Genomic DNA, 21,867 nt, shown 5'->3' with positions numbered 1-21,867 from the left:
GTAACCGTGTTGTTATTTATAGATATTTATTTATGATAGAGCTGGAGTTTCATCTCGCGATACAGCAGCAACAACAGCAATGATAATGGTAATGGTAAGTATACACATTGCATCGAAAACGACGAAAAAGATAATTAAATACAATGTAAAATAAAGAAAAACGATGTTATATTAATGTCTGTGGATTAATGAATGATGAAGATAATCGCGATTCTGTTTTGCTAATTATTTGTACAATTTTTCGTATTTTCAAACTTTTATCGAAAACAGGTATAAATTTGAGTCAAAGGACGACAATATATTAAAATATGACGATATGATACTGAAATAACCGTATATAGAAAAAGAAAGATAGGAACATAATCCGAAAAATAAAAGTTCAATAATATTTATTTTTCCTACTTCAAACTCTACGTTAGATACCTCCTGAAAGAATTGAAAAACATTAAGAGCTGGCTGGAAATATTTTGTTAGCATTATTTCCGTGTAGTAACGTGTATGTCTCTTGACGCTTCACTGCATTTCTTTCCTTTATAGAATTTGTCAGATACAATGCGAAGAGGAAGCCGATCAACTGAAAAGAACAGAAAAATATATGTATACTATAAATTATTAAAAGATATTTGCAAACCGCCATCAAAATCTTAAGAGCAAAAAATTTATATTTTGGCATGAAAAAACGTTTCTGAATTGAGATAAAATCACAACTATTGTCTTGTATCTCTTCTTATTATATATTACGATCTATATGATTTTTCCAATTTTATGTAATCTCCTTGTACTATTTACCACAGTTACAGTGACAGTCAAGATGAAGATGCTCATTAGGTAGACTTGGTGTATCAATCTAGAAGTATTTAGTCTAAATGCGCAACCGGGTCTAAATCCTACATCCTCCGCAGTACACACTCCCCAAGAATTATTGCAGCAACTGCCTGGGATTAAAATATCAAGAATCTCCTGGTAATCATGGTAGGAATAAATACCACAGCAATATGACTGCAAAAAATTATTTTATGTCGTAATATTGATTCGATTTGTGAATATACTTGCGTATATAGTAGAATATAAAAATATCTTAAATATTTACATTCTACTATAAAAGATACTATATCTTAAATATCTCATTACACGTAACTTGGTTGAACGCTCGAATAATGATACATTTGTGCTGCGTGCGTGAAAAAATATTTCACTTCTAAATTATTTCTTAAAAATCTTACTCTGTCCTGAATATCATCTACGAACTTCGTGTCCTCACATCGGTAACCGTAATTCTTGAAGGCTTCTTTAAAATCGGTAGCGGCCCTCGGTACCAGTACAAGCATGTAGATTGCGACGGCTGATTGTACAATCAGCATAATCAAGAATAAAGATGTGAACTGCCCGGAAACAGCGTCGTTAATCGCTTCAATCAACTTTCGCGAGTCTAGCAGATGCGAATATCGCGTATTGTAAGGAATCGACCGAACAAGCGATCGTTCTCACGCGATAAGAGCGAAAGAATTAAACTTCGTGTTGCGTAAAAAGATAACAAAACAAGTAACTTCCTTCGCTAGTAAATAAAATTTAAAACACCCCCAACTGGCCAAATTGATATATTTAATCTCACGACGTTTCGACCGTAATTTCGGTCCTTTTCAAGTGAGAAGAGTAATTACGCGATCAATCCGCATAATCCGCATACAAATATACTGTCCGGATGTGTTCTCTGATATGGTTTGCGACGTTTCTCTTTTCACTCTACACTGCTTTTATATTTTGTCTCGACGCACAAGATACCTTTGCGTATGCATGATATAGTTAGGGCACGATGTCACAGCGACGTAATGGATGTTTTGTATGCGGATTATGCGGATTGATTGCGTAATTACTCTTCTCACTTGAAAAGGACCGAAATTACGGTCGAAACGTCGTGAGATTAAATATATCAATTTGGCCAGTTGGGTCGAACAAAAACGACTGTTGTTTTAAAAAGATAACGTTGGATAATACGCGGAAAAGCTCACCGTGACAGTCGTGCGGGAAATATAGGTGCATCGATTTCTGAATTTTGCACTGTCGAAAAACAGTATGCCGTATCCGCCACTGCAGAGGGCGAAAATAATGAGGACGCCGCCGATAGCGATAAGCGTCTCCAACGAAATCGCCACGCCCTTCGTCCATGCATCAAGATATCTGACCTCGTAAAGGTACACTATCGTAGCCCAAGTTATTGCGCATATCCCACGTAGCTACAATAAGACGTTTCGCATTTCATCATAAGCATGTATCTCTAATATTCTTATTTCTATTAGCTAAAATACATATAATTTTACAATACATTCTATTTTACTAATGAATCTTATAAATTATAAAGTAACAATTATTTCCGTAATTCGCAGTCACTATATATTGACCGATTTAATCTCGAGACGTCTTCGAATTGATTTCACAATTTTAGCTTTAGATGTAAATTCAGACTTCAAGCGTAATGATTTAAGGCGTAGAAGATTAATATACAGGGACTAAAGGACTTATAGAGAAATTCGAAAAACCGAACTTGATCCGAGAATCAGAATACAATGTTTAAGTTCTCTTTAGACGATCCATAATTCTTGTCAGAATTTAGGACGAAGTTTTATTTTGCAATTTTACATGTAGTATGAAAAAGATTTGGAGAATCAGAAATGTATTATATATAATAAAATTATAAATTAATAAAATTAATATATTATAAATATTTTATCTTGATTTTAATTTTATAATTTTTTTTATTATATATATAATTTATAATAAAATTATGAAATTGAAATTAAGATAAAATTACAGATGTAATTAAAATAAAATCACAAATTACAATTTTATTTTGCAAATTATAAATCGTTTAAAGAGAGTCTAGACATGCGGTAAATCATCATTTTCGAAAATGGGATAGATGAATATCGTGACATCACAGCGCTCGCAAGTACTTACCACGAGATAAGCAGTAAACGTGTAAAAAAAATATTTCTCAAAAATAGGCATGTTAAACGAAAAACTTTTTAATAGATCCATTTTGCTCGTCGATTTTACTAGTCACGACGCGGAAAAGGCGCAGCGCAAACTGATCGTCGGATCGGGCTTTACAATTTGCAAGACAGGATATTTATCAGTCGTCCAATACTGATTACGCGATAACGCTTAAGTTCCGTCGGATGATTCATAAACTTGGAAAAACGCATTTTTTATACGCGCCGTTTTCTAATCCAATATATTAAACAACAAAGAGTTAATATATTAAACAAAAAATTAATTTTATCCATATGAAAAAAATGATGTATGAATATGATAAATTAATCACCGCTCGGGTTAATCAGAGTTCGATCAAAGTCACCCTAAGCCGAAGGGTGACTTTGATCGTTAACTATTCTGCTAGAGCTGGTAAAAAAAAACGGAGAATTGGGTCGGAAAGGTTCTCGTTTGTCTACATTTATTTTATGAATACAAAAAACCGGACATACATAATTTAATCTCGCAGCAATGGCAGCAGCAGCAGCAGCAGCAATGGTAATTTCGCGCATTAAACGACGAGTAAAATCGCAACTTTGGATTATTAACCACTTACATACTCTCTCGAGCCGTGCCCAGCCTTTTGTATGCTTTATCATTGTCGTGCCTAAGCAGAAATATTGCACAAATGCGCGTTAGTTCGTTCGTTGCGCGCGGGCACGGCGACGAGATCTCTTAGATAAAGTTTTCTATTATGAGACAAAAATATATATATATATATATATGTTTATATTTGTAAATCTCTGTGTGTGTACTGTGTGCTGTACAAACAAAGTGAATTTTTATACAAAGATGTGTATGAGAATTTCGTGTTTTTAACAGCGGTGTGATGTTTTCGCACACCCGCGAGGTACGATTGTGTAGCCCTTTCATGTGAAAGAATATCTTTGTAACATTAACTTTGTAAAATACTATCACTCGTCTGCTTTCCATTTCCGCGAAGGTATTCCAATTATAATTATCTTTACTCGCGAACTAACGATTGCATGAAACGATCCTGCATATTAAACAGTTATGTCGAAAATTTTTTTATATTTTTGAACTTTTATGTAGAATAGATATAAACGTGAGTCAAAGCGGTATCAAAATATATATACATATATGATCGTATAAAAAAGGAGTTATTTTTCACAAAGGAAAAAGAAAGTGTGGTCTCAGACCCGACAACAGTTACGGTAATACTTATTGTCAGGTCGATGACGCCGAATTCTGCATTAAATTCTTATAATCGGAAACCAAAAGTGCGTCATTTCATCGAAAAAATATTATCTTGTTACTTTAATCACGACTGCAAAGAAATTAATGATGCAAAGAAGCCGGAAAAGAAAACATAAGGAGTACTCTGCTCCATTCCGCTTAGAAAAAAAAAAAAAGAAATTTAATTTATTCCGTTGTAAAACGCAAGTTTTTTTTTATCACATCTTATAGACGAATATATTGACGGGAGATGAAGGTAAGATTGTTGTTGCGTGTTGAAAGCCTTCCGCGCGAAGCGGCGTCCTTTCGCAATGCTCCACTTTTACACACTGTAACCTCTGCGTTGGGCGTTCTTTATGGAATTCGCCAGACATAGCGCGAAGATAATGCCAATCAACTGTGAAAAATGAAAAAGGACACGTATAATTACTGCAAGATATTCATACACACGAAAATGAGAACTGGAAAAATATATATTTGATATAATATATGTGACTCTATGTTTGGGAACTTGAAATGGATTTAAAGCTTGATATGCAAAGTGGGCGATATGGATAAATGGCCTACTTTGGACGATTTATCTACATCAGAATTGAGAGTAAAACTCTATAATTTTATATATCATGTACTTTGACATATGTGTATGATTTATTAGAATTACGTGTATATATTCAAATTTTTTAAATATGTATTTTTAATGCGCATGAAATTATAGACAAAATGTTGCCATGAGCCACAGATTGTCAAAGACTGGCTTAAAATCTTTTTCGAGCTGAGATAGATGTACAATTATTTTATCGCGTCTTCCAATCATTATATAGATGTAATAATTCCGTGGTTCTATTTAACTTTTTTATTAGTTTGCATTCCTTACCTCCGCAGCAGCGATACCCAGAGCGACGCCACCCAGTATCGTAAGAGAAGACCTGAAGAACTCTTTCAACGCATCTGGGCAACCTTCCTGGTAAGCGCTTAGTGGATCGCAGGTGGACTCCTTCTTACCGCAGCAACTTCCTGGGATAGCGATATGGTGTATAACGGGAAAATCTTGGGGGCCATCAACACCACAGCACTTCAACTGCAAAAGTACATCTCACGTTTGAATATTGGTCTATTTACAAATCTGTGAAAGCTTCCTCGAAGGTATTTAGGTACACTGAATTCAGTGTTATATTCAGTTATTCCGTTCAAGATATGAATCATTCATAGTATTCCATTAGGACGGGATTTATATTCGCATGACAATGCAGTAGTATGTTGTTGCACATAAAAAGATATATTAAATGCATTCTAAAAGATAGCCTTACCCAATCCTGTATGGTATCCACGACTTCCGTCTCATGAGGGTAGTCCTTTCCGTACTTTCTGAAGAGATCAATCGCGTATTTGTCCTTAAAATTGAAATCGCCGGAATTCTTCGCTACGACGAACGCGTAGATTGCGATAGCCACTTGTGCGATCAGGATCGCCAAGAGCAAACAAGCAAACTGTGCGGGAAAAAACATATCAATTGTCATGCCTTTTAATCCCTTTCAGGTAGGCAAAGCTGTTTGCGTGTCAAACAACCGCCGCTACTTAACCCGTTCGATCATAATCACAATCGTGAACTGCACGTATATTATAATTGTCTAAGAAATACTATCGACAGTATCGATTCAATAAGGTCGTTAATATGTTATTGAAGCAATAGATAAATAAACCAAATGTAAGATAGAAATATATAAATGTAACAAATTTAAATCTTTACCTCTCAGTCATCTTCGATTTAATAAGTGCAATAGATTTAATTCCACAAGCCTAACACGCACGTGCTTCGAATATATAATAAACTTGAATTTTCATTTTCAGAATTGAACTTGAAATATTCGAATATGTACGTGAATATAAGTTAAGACTGAAAGGATTGAACTTCCCTCAAAAGTTGTAGTAGTTGTACGATAGGATGCAATTTGCTGAAGGGCTTACCGTGATTATCATACAGTGACTCTCGCGAATCGCGCCGCAGCATCCTAGGAAAGCGACGACAAAGATGATGCAGCCGATGACGATAAACGTGACTGCCGGGGCCGTAATATTAAATTCTGGCAGGTAATCGGAATAACCTTCATTTCCTAGTTGCGCTAGAACGCCGAGAACCAGGACGGCCAGACCAAATAGCTGCAACAATATATTTTGTATTTACACACATGCCATGTACGTATCATCGCATATATTCGATATTGTTCTTTTACTGCTATAACTAACAATTTTATAATATATTTTACTTTTTTAATACAGCTTATTGTGTATGCCTCGATATTAAACGAAGCTATTCCGCGATTTTCTTATGCTAGAATAAAAATATTGCAGTCCAGATATCAAAGCAATCACACGTGCAATTTCTGTTTGTATGTTCAGTCCGATTTTGGGTACGTTTATACGATTGCTGACTACAAGGTGTTGCCGCTAAATATAATAAATATGCATTCAACAATTGTTGCCTGATACACTTGGAGGGTAGAAATAGATCAAAGATGCGGTGTACAACCACTGGCGTATATCGAACGGTCCCAGATATCTGGAAATTGTCCTTGAAGCATCGTATGTGTGCGCGCGTGCATACATGCGTTATTTTTACACGTCGCTACGACGTGTGTTATGGTCGATCTTGAGATCGCCGCAGGTGGACTAATGCACTTATACTATGTAAGTAAAACGCAGAACGCGGATAGTCTAAGTGCGTTCATCCAATCGATTCAACCTTTAATATTTCCGCCCTAGTTTCAGAACGACCAGAACTTTGTCGTAAGATACTTCGCTCGAATAGCGAGCGCGAAAAGGAATGAAGGAGCAGCAGGAAAAACCATGCATTCTTCACGGTATTGAGAGTTTTGATAACGATGAAAGATTGAGGAACAATCAAATATAAAACGTCAATAATAATTATATAACTGATGACAGATCGCTAATACATTTACTGTTTGTACTTTTTATTCATTAAAACTTTCTAACAATAAGTTTTATGTCAAGCCACGCTGTAGTCACTGCAAATGTTGGGAGGCGTCGCTATTGAGAGACAGATTTTTATTTTACCCGCTAAATAACGAAATTATGTACGCTAGTCTGGATGACAATCTGTATGCACGCGCGTACGTGTGTCTGTCGAGATGACATCATTGCATCCATAGCAACGTCCTCGGTACCGACTTCCTCCTCGAAATTACGTGCGTTCGACGGCGGCATCGCCTTCGTGATTATCTTTCACAGAAGCAATTATATAGTATCTTCCTCGCGTGATTAACAAATGCGATTGTCCAATCACGAAGAAACTGAGTTCGGCATAAACGTGGAATTTCAATTAAAAACTGCGTTTTCAACCAGACCTTTCTCGGTCCGCTTTACCGCTAAATACACGCAAAATGTCAAGGTTTCAAGAAGAGCTCGGATTTTCCTGCGGTTACTATATGATCGATAAGATAAGTATATATCGATCGCCAACCGCGTGGATAACTCTGCCCAAGGTCCAAGTGAAATATTTGCTCGCGTCTAAATAAGGAAGTCGAAAACGCATGATTCATTCTGTTGCACGGTTTGCGTGAGAGCGAATAAATTTATCGAGATCGCAAGACAAATAAGAGCGCGATAACAATCTCTCTAAATCTGAATCAGTGAATAGTACTGCTGAATCAGTGAATAGTCACTGATATCAGTGACTATTCACTGATTCAGATTTAGAGAGATGGTAAAAATATTGTACTGCAGAAAAGAAAATATGCAACGCTAAAGAAACGACATACGAAAAGCACGTTTTTCGTTCTTTCGATTAGTACTAGTTTAAGATACTTGAAACGTAACGCAATACGAAAAGCAGTAATTCGCCAGACATACATTTCTCACGTCATCGATAAAATTATTATTTACGATTAATAGTATCAGAAGAGTGTATCACAAAATTCTTTGTAGCGTCGTAGATAACTTCGGATAACGAACGTGAATAACAATTAATCACCTCTGATATCAAATCAGTGAGTTGACTTTCAGGATTATCGTGTATTTCGCGCAGAATAAATTCTCGCATAAATTGTCGCAAGCCTTTGGAGATGTGGTCAGCGAACTTTTTAAAATTTTAAAAACTACTTCTAAAATATTATTTATGACGCAGTTATATCCGTAAATTACAAAAGGTTTCTTTTATATTGACGAATAATTCCATTTTTTTTCTTTGTGAGGTCTCAGAGCACAAAGAGTCACTGAAAAAAATACCGAGCAAATTCAATATGAACTTATTATCGAACGTGAGACTATATAGATGTCGGAGCAACATGGAAAATTTGCGCGTCGAGGGACGCGAAGATAGTGCACACGTGATACGTGTAAGGCATGACGCGATAATTATGGAAAATGAGACACTGGGGAATGCCCGACAGAATTGGCGAACGACGGGAAGGTTGGCGGAGGACGAAAATTATACGCGCTACTAAATGCATAACGCAACGAACAGTGTTGCGAAATAAACGCGACATATGGAAAAGTTGCATGTGCGAAGCTGATTGTCTGAAAATGACGTATAATGTAATTTGGAGACCAGGAAACTCGCGGCCATCATCGTTTTAATGACTCGATCATTAAGAAAATCATCTCGTTTTAATTACATCAGAAAAGTGATGAGTACTCTACAATCTGGCTGGTATTAAAAATGAGAATTACACCGTGAAGGGAAATATATTTTTCCACGTGATAATAGACATCTAAGACATCTAAAATATAAAATATAAAAGACATCTAAAATATAAAATAGAATAATAGCATGTATAAATTCTGTTGCAAATTAATTAAAGAATAAAGTCTGTTACTTGTTCCAGACTTCGACCATTTTTCTTTTCAAGTTGTGATAATTATTCTTCAATATAATTCAGTCTTTTGCAGAATTATAATGTATCGGAGATATCGAAAGGGAATTAAAGTTCCTTAATTAAAGGAATATTGTATCTTCTAATTATTCGTTTAATCTCTAGAGAGATATATATTGAATTATATTCAGAATCTAATATACGTAATGGATTAATTTGCGAAAAGTATAAGTATCTCAATAAGAAAGAGCTATTTTAACTTATACTTCGGTCTTAAACATTAGCAGATCTTAATTATACGATCTTTTCTTGGAATGAAATAATCGGGTGCGATAAACAGTTGGATAGAAGTCAGATAATATTTTAGTTCAATTAAAAATCGTTGACAATCGAAACAAATATGTTATATAAATCGAAAATATCGTACGGTACTCAATATCTAATATCTACAAAAAAGAAGAATTATAATATGTGTACGAACATTCCAATAAATTTAAATGTTAGAAGTTTTAATTGCACAAAATTTAGAACCGGTTTTTAACGTAAATTCACAGCGTTTATTTCTATTACATTTAACATTCGTTATAAATTATTTCGAATGAATTGTTTTTCACTCCAAGAAGTCTTATTGCAAATTAATTAAAATAAGGTCTGTTACTTGTTCGCGAAGTCCAGACTTCGTTCATTTTTCTTCTCAGACTCTGATTATTATGATAATTATTCTAACTTTAACACTAAATGACCTATTGTCTAATTTCTAGATAAAATATTCCGGGAGAGGCTTTCATGGACTATATTTGAAGAACGGGATCGTCACCTGGTGCATCAGCTCTTCTGGACACACCCAGTGTACAGTCACACTGTACAAAGTTGCGTAAGTAATCGAGAAAATCGCAAGATAGGTAAACGATAATAGAAGTATCGGTCTTTATCGATAAAGAAATACGCAAAAAAGCGACACAATTGTCTGCGCGACAGGACACGAACATGACGGAGCACTCCAACAAACATATAAAATTGTCACCGTTTTCTCTTGTGAATGTTATCTCTGTCAAGAATCGATGTTTGTAATTGCTATGTACGCACAATTTTATATCATTAAATACGTAAAAACAGAAGCTAGAACAACATTGTTACCGTGAAAGTGATTGATTAGCGGAAATATTTCTACAGTTTATTCCTGAAGTATCGAACGATATCTTTTATATATTAATATAACATCATTCTCAAGTATGAGCTACTTAAGTATATTAATAATTACTTATTTAAATCGATAATGGTTTAATATGATGAAACGTATGTTTTTTGCATGTATAATATATAAGAACGTCTTGCTTTGTGTTATTTGAACAATTAATATTAGATAAGACATCTAAAATATAAAATGCAAGAATAAAATCGGAAGAATCTAATTCTGCTAAATAAATTGGGAAATTAAAGCTACTTTAGAGGATTCTATCTATATAGGATAAAATTCTATTTATAAATTGATGCTGTATATTTTGATGTACATGTATATATTTTATATATTTTATACACATTTACACATTATTGTATTTTATATATTTTAATATATTTTGATTCTTTAAATTTTTTTATTATTAATATGACAGAAAATTATAAATAGAATTCTATCGTGAATTTTAACACGAATTCTAGATCGTCTTAAAGTGGACTTTATAATAAAAACAAGATAAACAACATTTACGTCCTCGTTATGTGATAAAAACGATCTAAGTGAGAGAGACCGTCATTCACACGTAAGAATAGATCGATAAATATTCATAGAGCGATTCCATAAATGACAATCAATCGGTATTGATGCTCGATTAATTTGCAAGTAGATGTTGAATATTCTATTCACCTTTTTGTGATAATAGTTGTCAATAGAAAAACTATAATTGAAACAGCATACACTCTATAAAGTATACATACAATAATATTTTTCGACGTTACATTTCGTTTTGATAATACAGCTGATTATTTCTCTGCAAATTATTATAATCATTAATCAAAACTAAACAAACCATTAATGTTTTGCAAAGAAAATAAATTGTACTTATAATATGTTATACTTATAAATGTACTTGCAAATAAATTGTATAAGTACATTTATATATATAATTTATAAGCATAATATAATAAGTATAATATAATACAATATAATTTATAAGTACATTTAATGTACTTATAAATAAATTGAAGGAATTAGCATGGTAAGGGGGATAACAAAATCACTCTCTCAAGGGCACCTATAAAACCGATGACTGTCTCTCTCTTTCACTCGCAACCTTGTGTAATCTGACCTTTTCAAGACAGGTTCACAAGCAAGAATACGTGAGCACCATACATGAATTTTCTGTTACTGAACTGTGATCGTAACTTCTTCGAAGACAAGACCCAGAAAACGAGGACGCGACCCAGATCTTGAAGAAATCAGAGAAGCTTCAATCCCTTAAATGCCAAAAGGCGAAATATCCATAATAATGAAATTTAAAATAAAATTTCCGGAAAGACAAATTTATTTCGTAAATAAATAATAATAAAAACAATTCAATGTATAATTAAATCTACACTGCAAGGAATTCGATTTATAAAACATCAAATTTATCTCGATAGAATTTCCATAACTAGTTGATAAAAATTTTTTTGTTAATTGATAAATTACTTTTACCACGTGATTCTAATTTATTTTACCTTTCATTAATTTATGGAAATTTTCTTACATAATCGTTTTCTTTGGTTTACAGCGATAAAAGAATATCTCGCGCTGCTGAAGCTTCATTGTACGTTACATATAGTCGAACAAGATCATCCGTGGCGTGTCTGCTAATTTTAGCCACCTTGTACATAAATACCGGTTTACTTCCACCACAAACGATCGCACGCTTATCGTCACGCATGACAGACGCGTAAATAATGCAAACGAAGTGATATTAAATTACGCAACAAACATCAGCGAGCAAAACTATTGACGACATGTAAATGTAACGTAACATTGCAAGTTACCGCAAAATACTTTTATTATTTCCTTTATTTTACAAGAACTTATTTGAAATGTAGACTAAATAATTGTATGAATAAAGTATGTGAAACAAATTTATGTATATTTATATATTGGATGTATTTTAGTCCAATGATTCATTGAATATATGAAATAAAAGAGCTAGCTTTTAAGATAATGTATCCAGTAATGGAATATTTTTCTTCGATATATGCTATTGGTTTTCTGATAAGATTATATTTCTTCTGGAAATTGAAAAGGCAATATTGGTACCGAGAATAGAACGCGGGATTTTACGGATTATGCGCATTTATAGCAATTTCATGGATTATTTCTTTTAGGATTCTTCCGTCAACACGCACTTTTATGATGACGCATGCGATAGCATTAGCTCGTTCTGCCATCGACTTTTGGATGAGGGAGGAACTATTCGAGAGACGCAATAGTCTCTTACGCAACGATCCTTTGTCCTCCAACGGCTAGGAAGACGAGTTTTGCGGGCGTTTGGCGAAATTCAATGTGTGACGACAAACTATATGACCATAAGGGAAGGCGAGGGAAGATCTTGGGTATTGTAAGAAACTACCATTGTGACCAGCTACAGTAAGCAAATCGAGAGACCGCAAAGGAAAAAGAAGAAAAGGAAGCAGCAACCGCCCGACCGTCGGCGTCGTCATGACGGGTCTTCGCAGAAATATTTCGGACAAAAATTTCCAATGAGTATTACGTCATGGGGTCAATTAAAGAAATTACTCGCTAAAAGAAATAATACGGTCTGGACTGTATGCTGTTGGCAAAGAAAAGAGGTGTTGCGCAGCGTAGACGTTGTTATGCGAGTTTTTAAGACTTTCAGCTTTTTACACGTAGTCTTAAAGAGATACCGATAATTAAAGAGAAGATAAGTAGGGTGATTCACCTATATCGCGTGCTCCTTCTTCGAAATATACTCCAATACGTGATCTTCCGCGTTATTTTCCGCGCTACCTGCTCAACGAAATTTTCATCTTCTCAGTCGCACGTTTTGCGTCATTGAACCGTCTCCGTATCGCGGACTCTTGAAAGTTAAAAGGATGAAAGATAACAGGACAAACCGTCCTGCGTGCGACGCAACATGATTGATTGCGATACCGGGAGATGCAGCGATTGGATGGACTTTATCGATTAGCAAGTAGATTAGCAACGCGGAGAGCACGCGCGTCAATAATTAACGTTAATCGTTAATGAATAAGCGTAAGATACGCTTTCCGCACAATAGTTCGATCAATGATTTCTTTTCAAATCAAGTGTGCTGCTGTCGTAGTCCGCTTCTTCACAACATCGCGATTGCTCTATCCGATTCTATCGTAATTATCGTAATTATCGTAATTGTGTCTGATCAAGCCTCACTGATTACACGAATCGATATTTGTGAAGAACAATGCAAGCGCTAAATGCAGGCGTGGAGGAGACGTGTGACACATTATAAGGCTCTTGTAATTGTCAGCCTTGAATTTTTTTTGTTATCACCATGAGTCAGTCGCCAACGACGTGTATCCATATATATGACATTATGTATACGCGTGTACTAAAAACTAACCCGGTATACGCCTCTCGCTCGGACGTATGTATACTCCAATATATAATATCGCTCTGTTTATAGTGCGCATTTCACGTGCTCGAGCGTTTTGGAATATCGCCACATGAAAAGGCCGTTAGAGACGCCACCATTAAATATTACTGAAATTAACTGATTCAACGGCGGAGCTGGAAAATGCCCGCAAGCGTGAAGCTCTCTCGCGTCTAACGTAGGTATATCAACTTTTATGTAATCGACAAACTAGGGTGAAACCAAATTTGAGAAATTAAGAGCTGCTACAGCGACACTTGCAGAGCTGTTATTCGACAAAAATTTAAGACGTTATAAACTACAAAAAAGACTCAAGCTCGTGTGTCTCAAAACAATGTTTATCGGCCCTTGAACTTTCTACATTGTTTTAAGACGTTATAATACTTTTTATATATTCCTACAATTTTATAAGCGTACAGAGGCTCAAAATCTGGTATGTAAGATCTAATCTTAGAACTATATCTATATCTACGAATGCAAGGACCAGAATTGCAGCGCGGTCTCGCCATTGTTTTTCCATCCCGATTGTGCACACCGGCAGCGATTGTGCGCGATCTTATCCGCTCCAGGAAGGAGGAGGAACCGTTAAAAAAAAAAAACCTCGTGATGCTTCTCTCAATAAGAGAACGAGGGAAAATTGCAACGGTCACGCACACGCGATCACGGGCAGGACGCAGTCTGCACGTTTCAAGGACGAGATCGCGTGCGTGCATGAGGTTGAGTAATCCGCCAGCACCCGGCACCGGCACCGGCGGCGAATTCGCGGAACGGAGCCGGCGAACGAAATTCCACGAAGAGAGGCCGCTATGTATAAACACCGAGCCGTGTATTTCCGACGCCGTTCTCCGAGCGCGACGGGAAGAATAATACGACAGAAGATAGTGAAGGAAATAACCTAGACGTAAAGATGCGAGATAACCCTACGAGTTGGGAAAAAAAAACCTTAAAAAAAATTGAGCGCAATCTCTTCGGGGGAAACCAGTCGAAGGCGAAGACCGGTTTTGCGGAGTTTTGCCGCGTCCAGGGCGTCCAAAACATTCGGAGTTGTCGGCCTGTCGGCCTGTTGACGTTGACTCGAAGTCGCGCGAACGCCGTGAACCTCGGCTCGATCGAGCGAGAGATCGGGATCGATCGGCCGACTTCACGGCGCGGCGCGGCGCGACGCGACGTCGCCGTCCGTCGGGCCGGGCGGTTAGCCGAAATAAAAGGAAGGAACTCGAGGGGGTCGCAAACAGCCACGAGGGCTCTCTAAAACGCGGCCGCTTTATTTTCAGCTCGACGATAATTAGCGATACGCGGTCAAGTCGAGTTCGAGGAGCGTTTTACCTTTGAACGCCGCCCCGTTTTATCATTGAACCCGGAAAGATACGGGGACTGTCGGGGACGCGCACAAGACGTGGACGTTATGGCGCCGTGATCGCGGCACGCAAAGCGGCCTCGGGCCTCGGTTCACTTACCACAAAAATGAAATTGAATATGAAGAGCAGGTACTTGATCACTCCCATTCCGCACCCCATTTCGACGTGTCGGTCTTGCGATTCGCGAACGTGAAGAAATCGCTTCTGAGCGAGAACGAGAAGCTGGGACGGACTCGCGCGCGCAACGCACAACTCGCGATCGGTGTAACTCGTTTAACTGTCCGACTCCAACTGAAATTCCATTCAAGCGACGCTCCGCGCGGCGCCAGTGTGACGGCCTGACGATGGCGCGCGACTCCGCCCGAAGTTGGCCGAGAGACGCGCTTCGTAGTTCGTGGTAAAGTCGTAAAGTTGAGTAAAGTGGACGCGCTTCACCTTCAGACTTCAGATTGCGCCCGGCCGCCCGCCGCCCAGATATGAGATAATACGGCGAGCCGAGTGCGTTCGGTTCGCCTAATGAACTCTTAGCGAGATATTCCGCTCGTATTCTTCTTTCTCGATATCGTAGATGGATAGCGTTACTCTTCTCAGCTCGGAAAATAAGCCCTCCTCGAAATAACGAAATCGACTTTTTCGCGTCACATTCTCGACAATTGGAGCGAGCGGAGCGAGTACTGTGTTTCAGCAGACTGTTAATAATTAAGGGAGACTTTGATCAGATTCCGATTAAATTTGATCGGCAGAATTACTTGAAGCAAAATTTCTAGCTGTATAATAACAATAATAATTAATAACTTTAGCTATGTCGACGAAATAGACATTATAAATGTTATTTAACAAGTTCATTTTAGTAATTAAGTTAACAGGAATTTATATAGTCAGTCATAACGTTAAGCCTAAGGCGATAACGTGAAAAGGATTATAAACTAAGCCATGTGAAAGACGATTTTAAAATTATCTATCCTGTTTCACGCTGATTAGAATAATTAAGAAACGCACTACTTCAACAGCGTTTTTAACTGGAATACTTTTAATTGATGATTAATATTTCAACTAATTTTGAGCAACGCTGTACTGCCAATCTAATCTGTCAATTTTATCTGTATCGAAAGTATATCATTCTAAGTTGTACGTATTACATACAGATAATCAAAAAGTTGATTATCGAAGAGTTTCGAGAATTGGTTTCAACAGGCAACAATAAATCCTGATTAAATTTTTAATTATAGAAAAACGATACTTAACGTTAAATCCAAAATTCGTCATATGAAAGATTCAAATGGAAAAAGGAGTTGAGTAGATAAGAACAATACTTTTAGAAATGATTGTTAAAGACAGATAAATTGGATTACCTGACTGTGTATGACGCGATCGAAAATCAGTCATCTGAATGACACGGTGCATGATGTCACTTCAGAGATATGTGTTTAGAGTTCTGTCCGTCTCGCCTGGGCGATGGAACGAGAAGCGCGAGACATTTACTTTAAATAAAATATGCAAGTTTAGATATATTAAAAATTATTTTTGCGAATAATGGATGTCCTGAGAAATATAAGTATATTCACTAATATGTTCTAATTTTTATCAGCTTTTTCATATGTGAATATAATTCACATGTGAAAGAGGAAAAGGTGGGCTATGTCAGACAACAATAGAATTATTTAAACGTACGTTTCTTTCATAAAAAGATTGTTTCCACAAAAATCGCATACATTATCACGCTTCTTATACAAAATAGTTTTCATTTTCAGTATCGAGCTCGTAATTTTTAGAAAATTACAAAAGACTCGCATATGTTATATTGCGAGCAACGAAAGAAGTTCAAACAGAGAATCAACGAAAAATATCGACATAAATTAAAAGGTAAGATGTGTAAACAAAAATAATAGAAAAAAGTGTGTTCAACGATTGTTATTTTTGTCCCTTATTTGTGCGATTACGTTCCGCTATTTAAATCTGGAGTCCAAGTGTTTCTGGATAATGCGAGATATGAGAATGATACATTCATACCCGGGGGTCTATATTATTCTACTTTTGTTAGTCGTGTCATTGAGTGATCGAAACATTGCACAGTGCACTTGATTGCTTATTTAATTACTACTGCATTAAAAGATATGTTAAGTACAAACTAAATAAACTAAAAAGCCTCAAGAATATAAACACAGACTTTGATATTGTTTGCTAAGATAACAAAGCGATATTTCTTGAAACTCTAATTTTCGACGTTGCTAGGAACATAAATAAAAAAAACTGCATTAAGACAGAAATGTTGTCCTAGTAAGAATCACCTCTTTACTCGTGAAATGGCAGTAAGAATAGCAAACTGTTCAGGCATCTCTCAGAATATTGTCGTTTTTTTTCTTTATACAGGGCAAGCGAGATTGGAAAATACTTTAGCGATAGATCTTTTTTAATTAATTTGGAAATTTCTCATTTTCCTTAAATCTAATTGAAAAAAAGAAAAGACAATAAGATCTTTTTAAGAAATTATTATCTCATTGTAAATGCACACAAAATTTTCTTTTTAATCAATTTTATCCAAAATATTAATTGAGATTTATTTGCCAAGCAATTCAATGTTGAAAGTTGGCAAGCTGCAGTTTCCAGAATATGAAGGAAAGTCAATAGAAATATTTGTCGAAGAATCCGTCGCTGAAGTATTTCTCGATCGGTCTGGAATACCCTGTATAACGGGAACAATATCAGTATCACTAGTGTATCTGTACACCGTTGATATTGTCACCACGCGAAATGTATTTCGCATATCACAATGATGCAACGTCCTTAAGTGACGCACATCTCTGTCCTTCGCAGTATGCAGCATTGGCTAGGGATCGCCAGAATTGTGTAAATATCTCGATTGACGTGTCAGAAGGTTGTTCTTAGTCTCCGCTTCCATGCTATCTTGCAGGGACGTACGCGTAGTCATCTTCGATGCCCTCCTTTCCATCCTGTCTTTGTAGATTCTGACGTAACAAGTCGTGCACGCTATGAAGGAAATCTGAAACCAATTGGCGCGAACACCGGTCAATTAATTGATCGATCCGTGAACTCCAACGAGCGAGAACACGCACCTGCAACAGTACGGAGCACAACGCGAGCAGAAAAACACGAAGGAGGATCGATCTCGTCCGATTTAACACCACGTGCTGACACCCACGTTTATTGATACTAGTGCAAACACCCCCGGTGTTGTTGTCGTTCTCCAGATTCGTCTTGTTACAGCAGGACCAAGGAATCGCGTCTACGCTACGATAATCAGAAGGCCCGTCTATTCCGCAGCATTGTAACTAAAATTAAATTTAATTGAATCAAAGTTAACTCGATTTAAATTTTGCTCACGTTTCATTTTTTACTTATATCTTATTTTATTACAAATATAATTAAATTTTATGTTATCGCATTCATCTAAATTTCTTTTAACGTTCGTATAGGAATGCAGCCGCCTATCACGAAACGAGATTAACTAGCAAATATCGTATCAGCAACAAAATAAAATCGCCGTGTTCGAATATGCAAAAGAAAGAAAGAGAGAATGTGATTTTTACCGTGGACTGCATGTGGTCCCAGATGGACTTCTCATCCGTGACCGCGAGAGCAAAGACCTCGTCGTGTCGCGTGGACGACAGGGTGCCTATTTGTTCGTGTCGCACCAAGGCCCAAATCCCGACACTGGTTTCGATCAGCACGATGATCGCCAGTACAACGGCAAACTGAGTAACGAACAATTCATATTAGCTACAAATTTCCTAATTCTTCTCCGAAAAATTCAAGAAATAAACTTACAATGATTACTTGGCCTTTGTTGGAAAAATCCAGAAATTGCCAAGCGAACCAGCCGATCCCGCATGTGATAACGCCCATCGCCAGCAAAGTGGCAGATGACCCGCACACATGGTCAGGTGTGAGCGGCGCGTATTCGTGCAGCTGATAAATGAAATAACCGGCGAACACGCTCATGACCGCGCCGGAAATCTGCGGAGGAAAGAAGACTTTTTCATATACTTTCGACAGGTAATTTTCATCTCGTTATTAGAGTATGTCATTACAAATTCTAATTAACGATTGTTTTTTGCTGCAATAAATATCGCAGCAAATTTTACTACGATTATAACTACTTGCAGAAATGTTTTGAAACGCTTGTTGATCACATCATAATTCTGTACAGAAATAGACATCGAGATAAAAATCGATTTCTCAAAATCGCCCGCATCGCTCTCCTCTTCGAAATCAGTACGCAAATCGCGGTGACAATAATGCGGATCAGTTATGTTATCAGATATCATTGATAAGAGAAAGAAAAAGAGAAGACGAAATCTTATCTATAAATGGGCGAGGCGCTTGTGTATAGTTCGTTTAAAACAAACTTTGCATTACGGCTTATCGCACTACCATCACAACGATAGTTGAACTGAGAGAAAAATTGATGATTTTTTTACCTTTCAGTTTGAGCAAGAGATTTATCTTATCGTAAAATATATAGATTTTAATCTTGGAACATATATTTCAGATAAACAACTTTCAGTAATATGATTAGAGTCGACGTAATATCTAAATGTGTGTGCGACGTAAATTAAAATATTTAGAAGAGAAGAAACCAATCATATCACCACAAAATCGACATTCGACGCATTGTATCAGTGATATTTTTACAATTGTGACGGAATAAAGTGTTAATTAAGGTCGCTTCGCAATTACAAGTACGTTCTCCTTCAACTCTCGTTGCCTTTCATTAATCAGTGCATAGATATCAACTGTAAAATACCATCGTACGTTTCAACACGCGTTTGCTCCTTTTATATAGATATCTGAAAAACGACGAACGTATCGAAATCGATTCAATATATTTTGAAGAAGAGAATTCTGAGAGCGTTAGGAAAATTATAATTTGAGGTAATATCACGCGCATAAAAAGGAAAATTACTGATATCTATCTTTCAACGAATTTAATGGCAACTATAAATCAATTATATAATCTTTAATAACTTTAATCCAAATTTTAATAGCAACTCCGATAACCATTAATTTTTTAGAAAGTCATTTATTTCGAAAGCGAAATACAACTGCCAGTTTCGCGCGTAAAAATTTAAATGTTTATTTAATTCAACGAGTTATCAATATATAGACAATGTGTACTGAATATAATATCACTGTACACAGCAGAAATTGCGTCTATGCTTTTGAAATAAATGTCTCGCCCTCGTGATAATCCCGTATAACAATTTCAATTCTCTGAATCCTCTCTAATAACGAATTCTCTTTAATTCATCTAAATAATCACGTTTCATTTTGCCCGATCACAGAGGCATGCACGTATACGCACACCTCTCCGGCTCCGGCATCACTACACCACCGGCATCGCACGAAAATTGCGAGACGGATTGGCGCCGCTCCCTCGAACGAAGCCCCGGAACCCAGAACCCCACCAACTCCACCATCGCACGCGCGATCTGCGAACGGCAAACAGCTGCGCCCTGCTGCGCGATTGATCACAATAATAGCACGCCGACTGGATCTCGATCAGAGACGGAGGCGCGGTGCAATCCGTGCAACGACAGCTGGCGACGACGAAGTTCGTCGCTTGCAATCGGCAGGCCGGTTCGCTTCGCGAATTTTCGTCCTTCACAAACGTTGCAGACTCGTCTCGATCACGGGACAAAGAAGAGAACGATTCCGCATAACGATTCTCGATCGCGGTGACGAACTTACGCCAAGGAGGATCACACCGGCGACGAGGCAGTAGCGGAAACAGACGAACGCATGTCCCATCGTGCGTGCACCCGCTTTTATAAATAGCGCAGTACTATTTGGTTTGGATCGTCGCGCACGCTGGCTCGTTCGGTGTCGCACTTGCGTGCTCGTCGTCGTCGCCACGGTGACCGGACGCTAAATGGGCCCTTGTTCACACGCGCGACGGCACCGCGTGCTGCGCGCGCTAAGAAGCGCCGTGCGCGGTGCGCGGCCAATCGACCGGCCGTGCTTTTCCGGAAGCAGTTACGTCCGGTTGTTTCCGGAAAAGCGGGAAGGTTGAGCTATAGCCATCGCGTCCCTGTTGTCGAATGTTATCGTAAGGACATCGATAGCTATTTGGAAGAAATATTACCATCGAGATTACCTGTAAACAGATGTATCGCGGGAATACCTTGTAGAATGCGGAAATTTTCTTTTTTACTCTTTTTGCTTTTGAAAGTTACTCTCAAATGGACACTTTTATAGTTTAGGTCTAATTGTAAGATTAGTTTACGTTTCTCGCAGACGATTATTACGCATCTAGATTATTATAGGCATTTTTATTTATTTCTTTACCTACTAATTGAATGTTTTACTTTTCGATGTTTACTTTAATGCTGATATTTTGTAATGCACATATTTTATAACACGTAATTTATTATAACATAACATATCTTGCTTATTGGAATTTATGAGTGACACTTGCATCGAGTTTGTCTTGTAACTGAAAATAATTCTCGAAAACAGCAGGATGAATCCAAAAAGGAGATTTATAGTTATATACTATACATTATAGACTCTGTCGTCGATTGAACCGCATTCGTAATTTTCTCTTGTGGAATAAGGCCCAGTTTCACAAGTGTCGGTTAACTTTTAATCTTAGATTAACTCACTCTTCGTCTCTTTCTAAGGGGGACGTTAGAAGGAGACGAAGAGTGAGAAGATTAAAAGTTAACCGACACTTGTGAAACTGGGCCTAAGAGTTTAACTTCTGACCTTTCGAGCGAATTTTCGAATGATCCTTCGCTGTATGTACTCTGCAATGCTTTTATTATAGCAGATATAAAATTAGAAACAAACCGTACACTGTGTCTGTGCGACGGATCGTCATCG

General features: G+C 37.1%; 3 protein-coding genes across 5 annotated transcripts; all 3 read right to left on the bottom strand.

Annotated features, from left to right (window-relative positions):
* Positions 1-9: 9 nt before the first annotated feature.
* LOC139771821 (uncharacterized) lies at positions 10-3,282 on the bottom strand. Its single transcript, XM_071704910.1, has 5 exons — positions 2,956-3,282; positions 2,010-2,234; positions 1,224-1,382; positions 790-999; positions 10-574 (listed from the first exon to the last, which is right to left on the bottom strand). Exons 1-5 carry the CDS (start codon positions 3,034-3,036, stop codon positions 446-448), a joined length of 804 nt encoding a protein of 267 aa, XP_071561011.1. The 5' UTR covers positions 3,037-3,282; the 3' UTR covers positions 10-445.
* A 152-nt stretch (positions 3,283-3,434) lies between these two features.
* LOC139771822 (tetraspanin 6) lies at positions 3,435-15,336 on the bottom strand. The gene is made up of 5 exons (XM_071704911.1): positions 15,124-15,336; positions 6,193-6,384; positions 5,535-5,714; positions 5,102-5,305; positions 3,435-4,624 (listed from the first exon to the last, which is right to left on the bottom strand). The coding sequence occupies exons 1-5, from the start codon at positions 15,181-15,183 to the stop codon at positions 4,550-4,552; spliced, it is 711 nt and encodes a 236-aa protein (XP_071561012.1). The 5' UTR covers positions 15,184-15,336; the 3' UTR covers positions 3,435-4,549.
* A 1,345-nt stretch (positions 15,337-16,681) lies between these two features.
* Positions 16,682-21,864, bottom strand: LOC139771817 (tetraspanin-7). Of its 3 annotated transcripts, none has more exons than XM_071704908.1 (5): positions 21,751-21,864; positions 18,811-18,999; positions 18,573-18,737; positions 18,099-18,314; positions 16,682-18,025 (listed from the first exon to the last, which is right to left on the bottom strand). In XM_071704908.1, exons 2-5 carry the CDS (start codon positions 18,982-18,984, stop codon positions 17,852-17,854), a joined length of 729 nt encoding a protein of 242 aa, XP_071561009.1. In that variant the 5' UTR covers positions 18,985-18,999; positions 21,751-21,864; the 3' UTR covers positions 16,682-17,851. The 3 variants fall into 3 exon arrangements, with proteins under 3 accessions (XP_071561009.1, XP_071561007.1, XP_071561008.1); XM_071704906.1 differs by lacking the exon at positions 21,751-21,864 and adding an exon at positions 20,734-21,022; XM_071704907.1 differs by lacking the exon at positions 21,751-21,864 and adding an exon at positions 20,306-21,021.
* Between the last annotated feature and the right edge of the window lie 3 nt (positions 21,865-21,867).

Source organism: Temnothorax nylanderi, unplaced genomic scaffold (genome assembly GCF_030848795.1).
Source record: "Temnothorax nylanderi isolate EJ_2023f unplaced genomic scaffold, tnyl_v1.0 TNYL_tig0044_pilon, whole genome shotgun sequence".
Classification (NCBI taxonomy): domain Eukaryota; kingdom Metazoa; phylum Arthropoda; class Insecta; order Hymenoptera; family Formicidae; genus Temnothorax; species Temnothorax nylanderi.
This window is presented reverse-complemented; position numbering and strand designations above follow the sequence as displayed.

Bases quoted from the DNA above. Each gene is read 5' to 3' on its own strand.
- LOC139771821 (XM_071704910.1), bottom strand. From the start codon at position 3,036: ATGGATCTATTAAAAAGTTTTTCGTTTAACATGCCTATTTTTGAGAAA. The intron at 1,000-1,223 runs GTAAGATTTTTA...AATTTTTTGCAG, and splicing joins TAGATGATATTCAGGACAGA to TCATATTGCTGTGGTATTTA. The intron at 575-789 runs GTAAATAGTACA...TGTTCTTTTCAG, and splicing joins TGACTGTCACTGTAACTGTG to TTGATCGGCTTCCTCTTCGC.
- LOC139771822 (XM_071704911.1), bottom strand. From the start codon at position 15,183: ATGGGGTGCGGAATGGGAGTGATCAAGTACCTGCTCTTCATATTCAAT. The intron at 5,715-6,192 runs GTAAGCCCTTCA...TTTCCCGCACAG, and splicing joins GTCACTGTATGATAATCACG to TTTGCTTGTTTGCTCTTGGC. The intron at 4,625-5,101 runs GTAAGGAATGCA...CATTTTTCACAG, and splicing joins TGGGTATCGCTGCTGCGGAG to TTGATTGGCATTATCTTCGC.
- LOC139771817 (XM_071704906.1), bottom strand. From the start codon at position 20,793: ATGGGACATGCGTTCGTCTGTTTCCGCTACTGCCTCGTCGCCGGTGTG. The intron at 19,000-20,733 runs GTAAGTTCGTCA...TTTCCTCCGCAG, and splicing joins CCGGTGTGATCCTCCTTGGC to ATTTCCGGCGCGGTCATGAG. The intron at 18,026-18,098 runs GTGCGTGTTCTC...AATTGGTTTCAG, and splicing joins TGTGCTCCGTACTGTTGCAG to ATTTCCTTCATAGCGTGCAC.